The sequence below is a fragment of the Mus caroli genome, chromosome 11, assembly GCF_900094665.2.
Source record: "Mus caroli chromosome 11, CAROLI_EIJ_v1.1, whole genome shotgun sequence".
NCBI classification, from domain to species: domain Eukaryota; kingdom Metazoa; phylum Chordata; class Mammalia; order Rodentia; family Muridae; genus Mus; species Mus caroli.
This window is the reverse complement of record NC_034580.1, coordinates 30,830,058-30,847,746: the sequence shown is the minus strand read 5'-3', so window position 1 is coordinate 30,847,746 and position 17,689 is coordinate 30,830,058. Positions and strand designations below refer to the sequence as shown.

General features: G+C 46.2%; 1 protein-coding gene across 3 annotated transcripts in view; it reads right to left on the bottom strand.

The window, feature by feature from the left end:
- Nucleotides 1-17,689, bottom strand: part of Slit3 (slit guidance ligand 3) — a 587,044-nt gene that overhangs the window by 441,962 nt on the left and 127,393 nt on the right. Inside the window, exon 1 of one of the 3 annotated variants that reach the window (XM_029484040.1) lies at nucleotides 8,682-9,702. The exons of the other annotated variants lie outside the window; for them this stretch is intronic. Within the exon in view, the coding sequence (XP_029339900.1) occupies nucleotides 8,682-8,863 (182 nt within the window). The 5' untranslated portion in view covers nucleotides 8,864-9,702. Of the gene's footprint in view, nucleotides 1-8,681; nucleotides 9,703-17,689 lie in introns of those variants that run through there. 3 annotated transcript variants of the gene reach the window in all.

Genomic DNA, 17,689 nt, shown 5'->3' with positions numbered 1-17,689 from the left:
CAGTAGCCTCATGAGCAATACTCAGTAGGTAGACTTAAATGTGCAAAACATTTAAGGGTCTAGGGTCTCACCCACCTTGCTAGAGCCATCCAGGTGCCTGGGGACCCACTGAGGATAACTTTCTTCCCCAGGCCGGTGATAGAGATTTTTAGTTTAACCATTTAACCAAGCTCCAGTTAAAGTCCTGGGATTACATGAAACCAGCATAAGAAGCCTGACGAGAGAGCAAAGAAGGCAAGCTGACTTGAACTGGGGCCTGGGGCCTGGGGCCTGGGGCCTGGGGAGAGGCATGGTAGGTTTTTTGTTGTTGTTGTTGTTTTTGCTCCCTTTCTATATCATATCCTCTAGAGGAGAGCTGAAAAAAAAAAAAAGCAATCTGCAGATGCGATAGACATGAACAGAAGCACGAGAGAATTTTGTAGCTGCTATTAAAAGAATTGGGAAAGAGGCACCCTAGTAAACAAATGACTTCTGGCAATACACACTCAACTCTTGGAACACTACACAAATACATGGCTACAATTTTATCAAAAGAGAATGAGTAAGGAGCCCAGACTTCTACCCTCACCTGCCTGTGACAATGTGCATAGGTCCCCACTGAATAAAACCACAGAAGGCCAGGTTGGGGGAGAGGACTTACTCCTGCTAGGCAGTAAGAGAATCTCCCCACACCAGATGTCATGAAGACCACATAGGTAGCCTAGTCTGAGTGGGTGGCATCACCTTTGGGATGAGTCAGGAAGATGGGAGGCACTGCTTAGCAGTGAAGAAGCTTTCTCCTTCCTGAAGAGGCTGTGGGAGGTGTAAAAAGCCATCACCTGCTAGGAAATACTCATGGTTCCTAGTGGAGAGGAGAGCTGAGGTCTCTATTCCTTTAGCAGTAACGGAGAATCCTAATATGCCAGAGATCAGTGGAGACCAGAACAGGGTTGGAAGCCAACAGAATCCAGAAGATCTAGAGTTATATAGCATAATAGCTGAAATGTTCAACTATAATAATAATAATAATAATAATAATAATAATAATAATAATAAATCACTCATCCTAATGTTGATAAGAGAAAAAAGTCTGTAAAGGCAATCAAATGTGGATTTTTCAAGGAAGCCAAAAGTCTTCTGCGAATAATAGAAGCACATCCTGTTTGTTTTATGTATGTATGTATGAATGTATGTATGTATGTTTTATGTGTGTTTGTCTACATGGATTTATTAGCATCATATGTAAATGCCCTGGAGGCAAGAAGAGGGCATCACTGCCTTGGAACTGGAGTTATAGGCGGTTTGGCTACCATATGAGTGCAGGGAACTGAACCTGGTTCCTCTGTAAGAGGAGTTATTGTTCATAACTGATAAGCCCTCTCTCCAGCCCTAAAATCATGTTTGCTACAAACTGAAACACTAAAAGAAACAGAATTCAAGAGGGTGCCAAAATGGGAATTTAGGAACTGAAAAATATATCCAAAAATTGAGGACTCAGTAAATAGGCTCCATAGTGGGAATAAGGACAGAATAACATAAGTCACTCAATCTGAATAAAGAAGAAAAAATAGAAAGAACATAAATGAGCCAGAGTCTTAGAGATCTAGCATCCATGTCAACATATAGCAGGCAAGAGAGAGAGAGAGAGAGAGAGAGAGAGAGAGAGAGAGAGAGAGAGAGAGAGAGAGAGATGGAGGGGGCCGAGAAAGCAATGGAAAAACTAAGCAATGAAAATTCCCAAACGGAAAAAGACAAAACCCTACAAATTCAAAAGGAAAATAGATCAGAAATACATGAACTGTGAGAAATCTAGGCCAAGAAATGTCACAGTCAAAATTCTGAAAAATGAAAATTTTTTAAAAATCTTAAAAACTTTAGGAAGGAAACACATCCCCTACCTACAGAGGGAAAATAATTCAAAGGACTTCAGGTTTTTCCTTAGAGACCATAAAAGAAGCAACACATTAATTTTTTTATTATCTTATTTTATTTTGGGGAGCAATGAGAAAAGAATTGTTAGTTCAAAACACACAACCAAAATATCCTGTAGAATAAAGCCCAAGGATGGAGAAATTTCAAGATATTGAAAAATAAGGGAATTTGTCACAGTCAGACACGACATGAAAAAGACAAATCCTATAAACAAAGAATAAAAGAAGTTTAGGACAGAGACAAAGGAAAGAGCAATGGGCAGAGTACAGCTGTGCGTAAACGCATCTTCTTATTAGATTATCCCAATTATGTTTAGAACTGGAAACAGAAACAATGAAACTGGTGTGGTTCTTAGAGTATTTACAGGAAGTATTTAAGACTGTATCCAAGTGGAAGTGAGTAAAGGACTGTGAAGGAAAGTGTGGTCCCCAACTTTCTCTTGAACTGGTAAACTGTTGATACCCATAGAATATGATGGACACATAATGAAATGTCTAGAAGGACCACTAAAAGTGCTATGCAAAAAGAGGCATCCTAAGACAATATAAATGAATAAAAATGGAATTATAAAATATGTCTGTGTAACCCCTAAGAAGACAAAGAAAAGGAAACCAAAGGAAAAAAATAACAGAAAAATAAAACTAAAATGACAGACTTAACATAACAATAATTACATTAAATGTGAACGGTCTAAACACACCAATTAAAAGGCAGAGATGGTAGCTTAGGAAAAGCAGCAGAAACTCTAAGCTTATGTGAAATAAACAGACCATTATGTGGTTACCTCCCTCAAATGCTACTGTCACATGACCTTCCTTCCCCTTTACTTCTTCTTCCATGTGCCTTTGGTTTGAAACCTGACTTTGATGGCTTAAATAAGTGCAAAGCATGGCAGTACAAGAACAACATTGACTTGGGTGTTGGAGCACCTGCCATATGTGCTCTAGTCTTCCTAGCTTCAGATGAGTAGTTCAGAGAAAATCAACCTTCATCTTCCATACATTCTGTTTTTTCAGTGTCTTCTATCCTTTGAAGTTGAACTTAAGCATCACTGGCTCCAAAATGTTAGACTCTTTTAGTGTGTCTATCACTGTCCTAACACTTCATAAGGATTATTAATGATCTGAGTGGAAGGAACTAACATTATCCTCATTGTGTGGTGATAATAAAATCACTACTTGGAAAAATGATCTGTCCACGCTCACACGTTTCCCCTACCCAGGGCACACCTGACTCATCTAACCCTAAGGCATGAACTACTAACCCTTGTGACCACTAAACTTGCAGAAAGGTTTCTTTCTGCTGTGGGACCATGAAAAAAGCTCAGAGAAAGGCTTTTACTAGCCAAATATCCTTGAAGAGTTTTAAGAGATTTGTTTTTCTTCTCTCCTCCTTTTAGACATAATTAATCAAATAGCCAACCTGTCCCTTCCCTTTCCTCAATGAAACATTTCTAAAGACATAAGCTAGAGGAATGGGTTGAAGGAACACCACCTCGTCCCTCCCAGGGGTCCATGTGGGATGACATTTGGTTCATTTGTCATCATATTTGATGTTTCCACATTTCATGGCTCTGTTTCAGGCCAAAGTCGTCAAGCAAGCAAACCATGGGGGACTCTCCTGTGACATCCATCCTCTTGAAGCGCTATTGTTCCATGCCACCTCAACTGTGAGGGATCTAGGTCAGCATTTCCCCCCTTTAGGGCTTTCATGAGGTGGAGACTTTCATGTCTCACCTTGTAGAAAGAGAAGGAAAGGGCAGAATGCTTCGGAGGTGGTGACTAAAACAGCTTTGAGATCATGCCAAGGCCCAGTGGCATGGACTGGTTTTTCTCTCTATGTTTCCTGGAATGAAAAGCGGATTTTTCTAGCTTCTCTCTCCCTCCCACATCCCCAACCATCTCTCAGCTCCTGGCAGTGCCAGTGCACACATCCAGGGATAACGCTCAAAATCGCCTCCTTCTTCTTTGACAATAATATAAGGCAAACCATTTGGCATTCGAGAGGCGCCCCAGTTGCCTGACCCCTGGCAGGGTCCCAGGGTATTTGTGGTTGACAGCTAATCAGAGCCCTGGCCGTAGCCATTTCCCATGACATAGCTGGAATGCTCCCACTGCCCGTCCTTCAGTTACTCGGCCAGGCTGAAACTATTTGCTCCCCTCCCACCCTGTCCATCACCGTCCTTCCTCAGGCTGAGCCTCCTTACCACCCGCTGGACAGACTCTCAAGGCTCTGCATGGGAGAGCAACAAACGTGGCTCTGCTTTTATTATTGACCCGCAACTCACCTCTTGGACTCCTACAACCAACAGGCCTCTTTCAAGCATCCTCCTCTTGAGCAATGAGAAACTTCAATGCCAGAGGGGTAGAAAGAGAACAAGCCACTCTGGGCTAACCAGACTGGTATCAGAGCGGTGGCCAAGCGTGGGATTTCCAAGTGGTGGTCATAAAACATGCATCGTTGTTATTTATGGTTAATCTGCCTAGGAACTGGAAATAGAAACGTTTCATCTTTCTTCTTCTGCAGGCAATTCTTAGCTCACCTGGGGATGGGAAAGTCTTGTTGATGACAAGCCAGGTGCCATACTCTGCCCAGAGGCTGAATGTGGTGACCAGGAGCCAGACTGCCTGGGTTAATGCCCAGCTGCACAGACTGACTAGCTGGGTGATCCCAGGTAATTTATAGAATGTCTCTGGACTTTAGCCTACCTCTCTGTACAATGAAGGAAATCTGAGGAAAGGATTACCACACTCGCCTGCCATGGGAACTGTGTATATTTGCAAACCAGTGCCTAACACATGGTGAGTGCTGCTTCGGTGCTCGGAAAAGAAACGCTATAATGAGATGTTCAGCATAGATATGCAAATGTGACATTCTGTACATTTTCATGACTGGATAGCATTACTCGGCATTCTTTACTGAGGATGCTCCTGACATCTTGGGAGTCTTACAGAGCTTCCTGCGGTCAGGGTAGGATTTGATGCTGCTTTGCCTTCTGTTAAGATAGTGGGTCTCAGTCTGGGGCCCCTGCCCACCTTGGAAAGTGGAAAGAAATTCAAGGCCCCCCAGCTCCACCCAGAACTCCTGTCTCAGCCATCCTGGGACCGAATCCAGGAATTTGTTGTAACAAGCCCTCCAAGAGACTGGGAGGTAGGATGTTTAAGATGTGCCCTAGATCACCATGTTCCCATTTGAGCAGGAGAAAAAAGGTCCCTTCCTTCCTGCCCCAAGGTCATTATGCAAAGTGAATGTAAGTGTAGGGCCACAGCCGCTTTGGGTGGATTTGGATAAGCTGTTCTGTGCTGGATGTCATGGGAATGTCTACCGTGGAGGAGCATATCCCCGAATTGTGTAGAGAATGTCTACCGTGGAGGAGCATATCCCCAAATTGTGTAGAGAATGTCTACTGTGGAGGAGCATATCCCCGAATTGTGTAGAAAAGCCAAGTACGGACACAGTTACCTAAGACACGGACAACCCTAGAAGTCAACACAGCAAGATCCAGAGGCTTCGGGTCAAAGGAAGACAGCCTGTATCTCTACAAGTGAACTTGGTGAAGTCACTTAATCTCACTGTGCCTGGCTTCCCTCCTCTCTGAAACTGCTCTAAGGATGAAATCAAGTCAGAGCCATGGCCTTGTAGGTAGAGACACAGGGCTTAATGGGCTACATCTACTACCAAATGATCCACGATTCATCTCATGATGAGGACATTGCCTCTGAAGGAGGAAGCTACAGGAATGGGACTTAAACCCAGGGAAATTCTCAGAAGATGGACACGAAGGAGGAAAAACAGGTTGCTACGGATTTTTAGAAAAGGAAATTATCAGGTAAACCAAATCGACTCCATCTATATGCTCTCTGCTTTGCACAAAGACTAGCCTTAAGCTAGGGAATCCAACAGCGAAGATGGCCCCCATCCCAGATGTAGGCTTTTGATGTCAGGCTCTGCTTGCCTTTCCCCCTCATGACTCACATATAGCGGGGAACAGCTGAAAAATATTGACCTTATAATTTTCCCACAGTTCCCTACTGCTCTGTAGTCTCAGAACTGCATCAAAGTAAGTGCACAGATAGGATGAGCTATGAGCTCAGAGTGCAATCGCATGAGCCTTTGGCTCAGAGCTGGGGAGGGAGATTGGATGGGATACTTCATCCTTATCTGCGTAAGGAGAGACTATATAGGTATTACTCTCCTGAGCCACAGAGGGACGTGCACATCTTTCGGGCTTGTCACTTTCAGGCTAATTTTCCTATAAAGGCTCTAAGACTTTTGCCCTGTTAAGTCTTCCCAAAGCTTAGGTACAAAGGGGAAGGTGCAAGGGGTCATGGGAGGAGGTACTAAACCCATCTCCAGTGAGCCCTGACAGCCCTGAGCCCACCCGTGTCCCAGTGATTTATACTCTGGTAAGATTTTTAGCAAATCAAGATGCTTGGGATGTTCTCTTTCAAAGCAGGGGAAAGCAACCCCAGACATCTAAACAGACCACATACTTGTGAGTCTAGCCTATTGTTTTAGAATTTTTGTGGAAGGCCTCTAAATGCCACCCTCAGACTCCCCACAGAGACTGTAACCATACCGAGTAACTGTAAGGCAGAGAAGATGGGATGGAAAGGGTTTCTTTGAATCCAACTCCCTTAGAGAAAGCGTTCCCTCCAAGCTCAAGAAGCAGGGTGTGGCAGGGGACCATGGCACCGTCACCAGCAGGAGCTGCAGTATCCTAGGTCCCATGCTTTGTCCAGTTGTCTGAAGTGCCAACTTCCCTCAAGGCCCTGGGGGTACACCCCTACTCTGCCCCAAAGTATACACCACCAAGGGACTTTGGCTTCTTCCCATTCTCTCTGAGTTGATCTGTCACCCATATGACTCAGTCTTGTTCTGGGCTGTCCCCAGCTAGCACCCTTCCCTGATGGAATGTGGCTATAGTTCTCTGGATCCAGGCAGCCTTTCTCTTCAGCAAGCCTGAGTCAGGAGCACTGATCCTGGCTCAGTGGCCAGTTGTCTACTTCAGTTAAACTACAATCCAGCTAATAGCTCTGTCTCCACGGCCACCTGTTTGATATGGCACCCTAAAGCTGGATTGTGGGGTAGGGGAGAAATATAGACTCAGGCTCATTGTGCATGCCACAGCAGATACTGTGCCACGGTCTCCAAAGCCCAACCAAAGCAAGCCACCTGCTGGGCCACCCCGGGCTGTCCGTTGTTCCAGCTCTGCTCACTTCTGCCATCTTTCAAACAGGTATGATCAAGCCCTACCTGTAAGTATTAGTGAAGGCGATGCATATCTGTAAAGCAGACAGCAGATTAGAGTGCTGGGCAGGGGATGGCCTTTCAGGAAATGCCTGACCCATTGGCCTTTCCAAGGGGAGGTGCAGCCTGAGAGGAATTGCCTTGCCTACTCTCCAGGGCTGTCGGAAGCAACAAGCCATGCAGAATACCCTCTGAGGGCTGCCTCAGGCTGGTATATAATACCCTCAGTGGGCACTTGCCTAGAATGAGCAAAGCCCTAGATTCCACTTCCAGGACTGCAAGGTAGAAGAGAGTGAAGGGTGGACAGAAGGAGAGAAGGGGGAGGGGAAAGGTGAGTTGTGAGGAAACAGAAAGTGGCCATGATTCATTACTCACTCTGCTGAGGTTAAGGACACACTCTGCACCAGGCTCTACCCTAAGTGCTTTCAGTCTACTTCAATCACATTCCATCGCTACAACAGCCCCAGCACATAGATCCTTCCACTGCTCCGTTGATTTACTCATAGACTCCTCCGTTCCTGCATGCTGCTTTTCCCCCAGCTGTCCACATGGCTCCTTTCCTCAGTTTGCCCAATTCATCACGGTCGCCATCTTATGAGGTCCTTCCTTAACTGCCCTATCTGAAACCACCCTCCACCTCCTACCCAAGCCTCCTCCTATTCGTGCTCATCCACAGGGTACTTATAGCCATGTACACTCCAGCTACCCTATAGTTCACTGTTTCTCATGCATATGCCTCCCCCATTAAGAATCTCACCATATGGGCCATTTGCTCTGATCTGCTCCCATCTATGTTCTGAGGACCTAGATCATAATGGTTTCTGAGGGACTTGCACTGAGCAGTGGCTCAGAAGACAGGCGTTGACTGAAGAGAGCCCCTCTCCTGACAGTGGTCTCCTAACTGGCATGGAGAGAACGTTCAGGCTTTGTCTAAGTAACTGGCAGCACTTAGCAGCTGCCCCACTAACACTCAGGTGCTTTTCGAGGCCTTACCCCAGTGGCTCCCTGGCCTTAACGAATTTGTTCTTAGTAGTTATGGTTTATTCCATAACTACTGAAAGCTCAGGAATGTTTTGAGGTGAGTCTTCCTCTACAAGAAGGTATCTGTGTGCTCTCTGCCACATGGAGAATCTGCAACATTCTCCCAAAAGCCTTTCCACACAATCCCACATTAAGAAGACAGCTATTGGCCAGCATGGCCTGAGGCTTGCTTGGTTCCAGGCTGTGCTGTAACATAGTACAGAAAGCACCCCACGTCATTGTCCTAGCTAGCTATCAATGTGCCCATTGCAAAGATTAAAACAGCATTGGCCCTGAAAAATCTACCCAAGCAGTAGAGAACTCAAACCCAGGCAGGCTAACTTCTGGTATGTTGTCCTGCTGCCCCAAGGGCCAGCCACCCAGCCCCTCTCCAGTGACTCTGTGCAAGTACAGCTAGAGATAGGCCAAGGCAAAGAAGCAGCAGAGGGTTGTGAACATCAAGAAGTGACCTGGCCCAGGGCCAATCGCACTTAACTTACCTGGAACACGACTTCCTGGCCTCATGCCCTGGAGACTGAGTTTCAGTGTTCTGTTCTTGGTTATGAGAACAAAGATGAACTTGACAACAGAGTCCCCACAGGGGTTCTCCATCCTCTCCAGCAGAGAGCCTTTGCCCCTGCATCCCAGGACTCAATCCCTTATGCCTCTCTGGGTCTCTCATTCCAAGCACAGGTCACCGCTTCCTACAACTCTGGCCTAACAAGAAGTCTCTGGAAAGCAGCTACGTGCCTTTGGAAACCCAAACCAAGCATTCATTTTTAGTAAGGTGAAAAATAACTTCTTAGAAAATAATAAACATTCGGCAGTCCCACTTTCTATTGTTTCAAGACAGCAGAGTTCCAGCATGCAGGGACTGCTCAATAATTTGGTTTTAAATTTCTGGGCCTTGGAGACTTCTGACAGGGGAAACTGCTTTCCACCAGCCAGTCGATAAAAATAGCAAGCGTTTACTGAGCCCATGTTAATTAACTGCTGTGCAGGCTACGAGCTCTACACTCAACAGCTCCACTGGGCAGGTGCTAGGATCTCCTACTTGAAAATAAAAGCAAACACAGAAAACAGGGCCCCTCTGAAGCTGGCCAATCTCAAAGTGGCCAGGTTGAGATTCAAACCCAGGCCTGCTTTTCATTGTTGCTTATGGGTTTGCAAGTCTTACCAGGAAGTAGAAATGGGATTCTCAACATGACCTTTTGCTGCTATTTGGAGGCAGGGCCTTTGAGTGGTACTAATTCATATTAAACTGTGGCTGTAATAATGGTGGCCTGGTGATGGCATTAGTGGCTTTATAAGATGAGGAAGACACAGAGTATGGTAAAACACACAGAGAACCTCAGCAAAGGATAGGCTCAGACAGGAAAATTGCCCCGAGTTCAGAACCCCTTGAACTACAGATGAATTCTGGACCAGCAAAAACAAACAGTAAAAGAAGCCAGGAAAGAAAGAAAGCACCTGGTGTCTGACTTGCTTTTGTGGTATGAATGAGAATGGCCCCCGTAGGCTTACATGTTTGAATATTTGGTCCTTAGTTGATGAAACTATTTGGGAAGAATTAGGAGCTGCGGCCTTGTTGGAGAAGGCACATCACTGGGACAGAGGCTTTGAGGTTTTGAAAGTCTCCCTTTCTCTGCCTCGTGGTTGTGTCTCAAGATGTTCTGTCTCAGCTGTTTTCCTGGTGTGAGGCCTGCCTCCCTGCCATGGTGATCATGGACTTACCCTCTAAACATGTAAGTCCCCCTCCATAAACTCTTTCTTCTTCAAACTGCTTTGGTGGTGATGTCTCTTCATAGCAATAAAGAGCAGTTAAGATATTTGTTCTGTCTGGCCTTATGACATCTTCTGAAGTTACCAGATGCCAACAGAATGCATTTGGACCACACAGCCTTGAGAGCTGTGAGGTAATGTAAGCCTTCCTTCTATCAAAAGGATTCAGTCCCAGAGATTTTGTAGTAGCACCAGAAAGAACACTAGCCAATGATCTCATACCATCCTCTTCAAGCCCTCAACTATCATCTGATGGCCAAAGCCTGGCCACCTGACCCTTCGGGGGTAACAGTGCTAAACTGAGAGGCAGACTATAGATGCTCCTTGATCCCTGGGATTGGGACTGTCTTCCCAAGACTCTGATCTACAGAGAGCTGGGGACCACTTTATACTGTCTCCTTTTCTTCACTGTGACACCTAGGAATCTGATTATGGGTCTTTGATTTCGTTCAAGCAAGCCAGGTGGGGTGGTACATGCCTTTAAGCCCAGAATTCAGGAGGCAAAGGCAGGAAGATCTCTGAGTTCAAGGCCAGCATGGTCTACACAGTGAATTCCATGACAGCCAGGGCTATACAGAGGAAAAAAACCCAAAAGAAAGAAAAAAAGAAAGGAAGGAAGAAAAGAAGGAAGGAAGGAAGGAAGGAAGGAAGGAAGGAAGGAAGGAAGGAAGGATGGAAGAGAGGAAGTAAAAGAGAGAAACAGAGAGAGGGAGGGATGGAGAGAGGGAGAGAAAGAAAGAGAGAGATAGACAGAGAGAGACAGGAGACAGAGAGACAGAGATATTGATTTTTCTCAAGCTCTGTGACCTCAATGAGCACAGATCCCTAAGTCACACAGACAGTGCCATGCTGAAAGGAGGGGACATGCCATGTTGATTGTCCTTCCTCTACAGGTACTTCATCTGTACAGTGGATGCATGACTCACACCAGAGGTGACAGTATCTAGGCCTTGCTACCATGGGTCTCAGCATATCATGTCTCAAAGCCTGTGAACTTGGCTGGACTTCAAAATCCCTGCAACACTTTGACCCTGGGCACCATTACATAATCCAGACTGGACGATCTCACAGGACCCTTTGAGAGCCATCTATCACTCTGCGGTGTGTATCCATGTATACACTGCAGGAAATTCTTTTTCTGAAATAAATAATGGAATCCCTTTCTGTGACACAACTAGAAGAAAATGCATTAGCTAGCTGCTGCTGACCATTCCATAAGAGAATGTCTTGGGCCCAGGGGAATCTCGGGCCGTCAAATTAGAGAGAAAGGTGGATGTTTTCATGATTTTAATTAATCAAAGAGGAGATTTCTGGCAAGTCTTTACCACAAACAGGTCCCTGCCAGAGAACCACTGCTGGTTCAGCTGGTAGCACATCCCCAAATCAATAATGATACTAAGATCTAGAGACCAGAGGACCTAAACTTGGAGAAGATTCTGGGTCACAAAAACATATCCTGAAATACAGTAGATGTCTTAGGTAAAAGCAGACCCCTCCATTTCTTCACTGATTCTGGGCAGAGGGATATCCAGGCGAACCTTGACCATGAGGCACAGTCATAGTGGTGACTTCAGCCTCCATGGAAGGCCTATTTTACCGTGGTCTAAGCAGGGGGCTGAAGGGTCCCTACCCCAGAGGATATAGTTCCTCCTGGCACTGGGCTTCCAGAGATGGGCCAGGGATGCTGGCATGAGGTCTTCTCTATACCTCTCTACACCTGTATCCAAATGATGGTTTTGGCTTACCAGGAATGGAGATGGAGGATGTTCTGTGCAGCTGAGCAGACCACATAGACTCCCATAGGGGAATGAGTCATGCTTTCTCTACCTCGAACCCAATGGGTTTGAGGTTGCATCAGAGCACCCGAAGGTATTTACATTGTTAGGCACCTTGTGCTTTAGGAGGGAGACCATAATGTCTGCCTACTTTTCAAATGTAGAAGGACAGTAGACATTGCCCAAGCCCAATCAGACACTTGGTTTCCAAAGCAAGCCAAGGGGATCAGAGCCCATGAGGCTCCTGTTTCCTCACCTAAGCTGCCAGAGCCCTGCCCTGTGGAAATGATCATTGGGACACCACTGGAAGACGAAGTGTCCCTAAACACAAAGGCCTCAAGCACTACAAGGTAACCAAGAAGGGAGCCTGTGGGCAGTGCAACACTGGGGTTGCCCTGTGAAAGAGTTCCAGGATGTAGCTCAGAGATGCTACCACTGGGGCATTGGGTGAGACAAGAAACTTGAACTGTTCCATCAACTCTAGTTTTAAGTAGAACCAATTCATTTCTTAAAAGATGGTGAAGGTCAAATGCACTACCTCTGTAAGCAGGATTTCACCTTGGGATTGGCCCAGGTAGTTTCTTTCTTTAGGGCAGGGACTGGCTTGAGGGCTCAAAAATCTTGCCCTGTAAGCAAGAGGACTGGACTTTGAGTCCTCAGAATTTAAGTGAATACCAGGTGAGCACGGAGGCCCATCTGAAATTCCAGCCTTAGAAGGAAGAGAGAAAGGCTCCCCAGAGCAATGTGGCTACTAAGACTGACTGAATCAGTGAGCTCTGGGTTTGACCAAGAGACACTGACTCAAAGAATAGGGTAAAATAGGAAAGATTTCTGACACCAACCTTAGGCCTACACATACACACACACACACACACACACAGGCACACACAGGCACACACATATTCACATACTGACATGCACGCACACACACACACACACACAGAGGAAGGTATGCTTGTACGCACACACATTTGCAGAGACACGTACCTGTGCACCCATGTACATCCACACATATAAAAACATGCAAGCACACATTCATGTGTACCACACATACACTCACTTGAGAAGAAGAAAAAAAACAAATAAATAAATGGGCAAAGATGAGAACCACAAGTGTCTGATTTCCTCTACACGCCTTGCTTTACCTAGTCAGGCTACTGGCTACTCTGTACAAAGCCTACCCAGGAGACAGCCTGGTGATACACTGTGCTGTTGAGAGAAGAATGCAGAAACACAGGAACCATCTTGTTTAGTAACACCAAAGATGAACGGCAGTGTGCTGAAATAATGCCAAAGCTACCAAGAAGGTGTCACCAAGGTGGTTCTGATGACCACACTGAAGAAGTCCATGGACAGATGGAAGCAAGAATCTCTGTCAAGTGAGGTGGCCACAACACGGCCCTTCTCTGAATGGGAGGCTTTGAGCCCCAAGAGTTGTGTAAGCACAGCTACCATTTGCGGAGCACTAGGTACAATGTTGAGTGCTTTGTAAGGATTACTGCCATTCAGGTTTGCAGTAACCCTATCACCGGCAAGCCTCACTCTTTAAAATCCACACAGCACTGTTGCTCAGCGTGGCTATGTCTCGAGAGAGAAGGCTGGGCATCCTGGGTAGGGAGGGTGGTCAGTAGCAAGAGCATGGAGAGGCATGGACGTAGTCGGTGAGTCTATATCTAGGGCAAGGAAGGGGAGAGGGCAAGTCTGTACTGTGGTCTGTTCACATGCTTATGCTTTTGCCCCAGAGTCCAGAGGTAGCAAGAGCCCAGGCTTGCCTAGCACTCCTGAGCTGAAGGTTCAGCAGAGGAGACTGAACTGGTAGAATTCAATTCCCTTTAAAACAAGTGTGACATGGATAGGTCTTCTCTGTCTAGTTTTGCTTGGGCTGTTTCTGCCTGCTATCTAGCATACAGGAAAGCAGCCGAGGTTGGATTCAAGCCTCTCACCTGCCACGCAGCTCAGCACAGGACAAAGAGCAGTTATGGCACTGAAAGGAACACTTGGGCTTGTGTCCTATCATTGCTGGCAAGAAAGGAGGGGACAAAGTGGAGCTTGCCTGGGTCTTACTGCAAGCCAGACAACAGGTAAGTTTAATAGATAACCATAACATCTCTGCCTGATGTCATATTCATTACACAGTGGCCACGGAGACACAAAAACGCCAAATTCTGAGCCTACATAAGAGAGCTAAGGTAACCACATGTCTGTCACTCTTCCTAGCTTCTGCTCCTAGCATGCAAGCAGTCAAGGAATCAGCCATGTTGGCGTCCCACCTCCATCATGTGTATATTAGCTTGAGCAAATCATCAGTCTAGGACCTCACTTTCTTTTCAATGAAACAAAACAGAAAAACCACCATACAAAAGACGAGCACTAAGGAGATTCTGCAGGCCAAGATGTTAAGAACACCTGGTGCTTCTGGGCCATTACCACCACATGGCTGCGCTGGTTCTGTTTGTGTGTTTGTTGTTGTTGTTTTGCTTTGGTTTTCATCATAGTCCCACCCAGGCTCTCATCTCAGAACCTCCGTCTATAGCTGCTACAGACCTAGCAGTGACTTCCATGGGTTGTGGACACATCTCAGAGAATCCTCTTAGCTCTCCTTTCACCTCAGCCTAGAGAAGTGTTTCTTGGGTGTTGAGAGCCATGGTCCACCTTCTGGTTCAGCTGTAGAGCTCACAAGGAAGTGACAAGGACCACATTCTCACTTCAGCTAACCTCACCACACGGGCTAAGAAAGCCACGAATAAGCTCTCTATCATCCAGACCTTCTCTGGGTTTGTGTTGTTGCGTGACAAGCTCTGGTTGTGTTTCCCAACACTGATAACATAACTCTTGGGCCTGCGCCACTCTCCACCCCAGAGTGAGTGCGGATTGAGTAAAATAAGATCCCTGCACTTCTGTCCTCTGACTTGGCTGCTCCTGGGCTCCCTTTCAGCAGCTCTCCTGCAGGGAGGCCAAGTTCAGATCAATTCTCCCCTACTGCCAAAGCCTGTTCTCTTGTTTTCCCAGGGAAACAGAAGATACTGCTGCAATAAGTTAGAGCTCAGAGCTAGTTAAGATATGAATTAGTTTAGATATGAATCCCAGTTCTGTATGAGTAAGCAGAGCCTGTTTTTCTCTTCTGTCAAACAGATTCATAGCACCCACCAGGCCATCAGGTCGGTGGCTGATAGATACCACAATGAGAAGATACTACAGTGACAAGATGAGGTATAACTGGTCTAGAGACCTTCCAAGTTCTTCCACGGGGGATTGAATCTTCTGGAAGAAGAGAAAGCCAGATGAGTGGTCCCTATTAACCTCTCTCTCTATCTCCATATCAAAGAGCTACCAAGGCTTTACTGGTGGAGTAAGGTCCATCACCCCTTACATAGGCTAGATTGTCACTATTTGCAGCCTTGGGGGCTATATGGTTTCTGTCAGAACCCTGCCACGGCACACAGACAGGCCACTGCAAATATGTAAATGACTGACCGTGCTCCAATAAGCTTTCCAATCACAGGTGACAGGGGACTAGACAGGCCTTCGGACTATATTTGCACATTTTTAGTAAGGGTTCAGAGCTGGTGAAGGGTGCACCCCTTTAGCCAACCTCCTGTCTACACACACTATTTTAGAAACCCCACCCCATGTGAGAGGCAGAGCCTGTGCAAACCAACAGAACTCCCCTTCTGCCTTGGAGCACCAGAGAGTCTGATTTATAGATGGGATGATTTGTTTCACATAATTCTGTCAGTAATTACACTGACTTCCACGAGCAGCTATGAGGTAAGTGATTTGACCCTTTCCTCTGAGGACTCTTCCCCCTACTGGAATAAATGGAGGGTGTCTTTCTCTCCCATAAGCTAAGTGTATCATTTGCTTCATCGCAAGAGGCATGTGCAGAAGCTCCTAGCTATTAGTCTATCACTGAGGCAATCAGACTGCCAGGAGCCAGGAGTAATTTACAACGGGGAAATAAACAGGGCCCTAGATAAATAAATAAGAGGCCTGGATGGTCCGGGGCCTGCAAAGATTAAGTAATGAGAGTATCTATGGAAAGATTTAGTGTTAAGTGAGCTAGGACCAAAGCAGCTTCCCATGGAGGAATCAAATTATAGCACTGGAAAGAGATCTTACTGAAGTCCCTCATGCTGAGCAGGAAAATCAGCACTTCAGCACTTCTCGGGGAAGGAGGGGGGGTTGTCATCATTAACACGGCAATTTGGGACTCCACACTGAGGCCTGGCTAATTAGCTGCAGGTAAGTGGGCTATATATGTCAGGTAAGTGGGGCTAGGGCACACCAGTGAGCCCGTCCACCAGGAAAACCTGGACAGTTCCTCACAAGTCCCAGGCTGGGGAGGTTTTCTTAAACAGCACCAATGAATTCCTTAGAAAGGAGAAGCAAGCAGCTAGTATAGAAAGGCGAAGCTTCCCTTGGGGGCTCCATTAGCTATGGCGACTCCTGGGGCTGGCTTTCCCCATGTGTCTGGACCTGGAGGGCTGCCAGCTTTGGGAAGTGGTCTCCTCTCTCCCTTACCCTGAGAGGATCTTTCCTTCTTTTCCCCTCACGGGTGGACCCACCATGTCTTCAGATGGCTCCAGCATTCTTTGAGCATGAAGACAGAGCGCTGCGGAGTCGGCCTCTATTCCTTCTTCTGATCACCTAACTTGCAGATTCTCCCCTTGGACTCCCCTTAGACTCTCCTCCTGTGAGGCTTACCCTTTTAGTTCCCTGCCTGACGTTTGTCATGACATGACCAACATGCTTCCATAGAACCACCGAGAGAAACCCTTTATGGGTAAGAATGACGCATCCTTGGTTTCTCCAGTGAATCTCTTTTGCATCCGCAGATAATCAAGTGATTCATAAAGACCACAGACATATTTCTCACGGATATGGTGGCCAAGAAGTACAAGATCCAAGTACTGGTAGACTGAATGCCTGAATGCACATTCCTTTTCTTAAAAGACAGTTACTATTCCAGGCAGCCCTGACCAGGCACATGTCAATCCTCCACATTCCAAGTTAACATGCCTCTCCCGTGGTTTCCCCATTACTTCCTGAGAAATCATGGCTAAGGTGGGCTGTGCTCAGGACCAGACATCTGAGAGGTGGAGATTTGGGGTCTCCTTCTATATGACTCAGATTTCCAACAACAGAAAGAAAACAATGGTTTAAAGTTGTAGAGGGCACCACTCAGGAATGAATTCTAGCCTTCTAGGGAGATGAATTCCTGTGCCACTGTGGAGGAGACAGGACTCATGCAGAGCAGAGCTCAGAACCGAGCCCATGTGTGATCAGAGATGCTTTCATTTGCCTTGGGAGGATCCTCTTTTCCTTTGCTTTCCTCCACATTCTCTTCCTTTGTTTCGCCTATTCTTTAAATGTTCTCAGCCTCAGACAGTCAACTCCCCCTTCCTCATTACATGGAATTAGAGGGGGCAATGACATGGGGTTATCCACAACAGTGGCACCTCTCCCCGACACGTGACAATGAAGAGGGTCCCAAGAGCCCACATTCTGCAGTGCAGTGCGGGAGGTGCTACATGTTGGTGGGTTTCTTGGAAAGAGAAGTAGAAGAAATGATAGGTTAGCGCTTCCGTTTATACAGCACCGCTGTAGAGCTTCAGAGAGAGTTGGTTTGGAAAACATTAATAATTTGATGTCCCGGAGTGGTTCTGGTTCAATTGGTTTAGAAGATATGGTTCATTTCAGCTTTGGACTCATTTACCAAATGTCTTTCAAACCACCTCTGGTTTAGATCCCAGATCAAGAGAAAAGTAATTTGGAAGTTTAAGCTAGTGTTCAGTAAGTGAGCATGATCTAGCCCTTTCTCCTTTCTTTCCTTCCTTTTTCTTTCTTCTTTTTTTTTTCCCTTTCAGAATCCAGTTTGGCTTTAGTTTGAATCCCTCTTGGTCCTTTTTTTTAAGCGTTGACTGAGCTGAGGCTTCCAGTAACTAGATGGT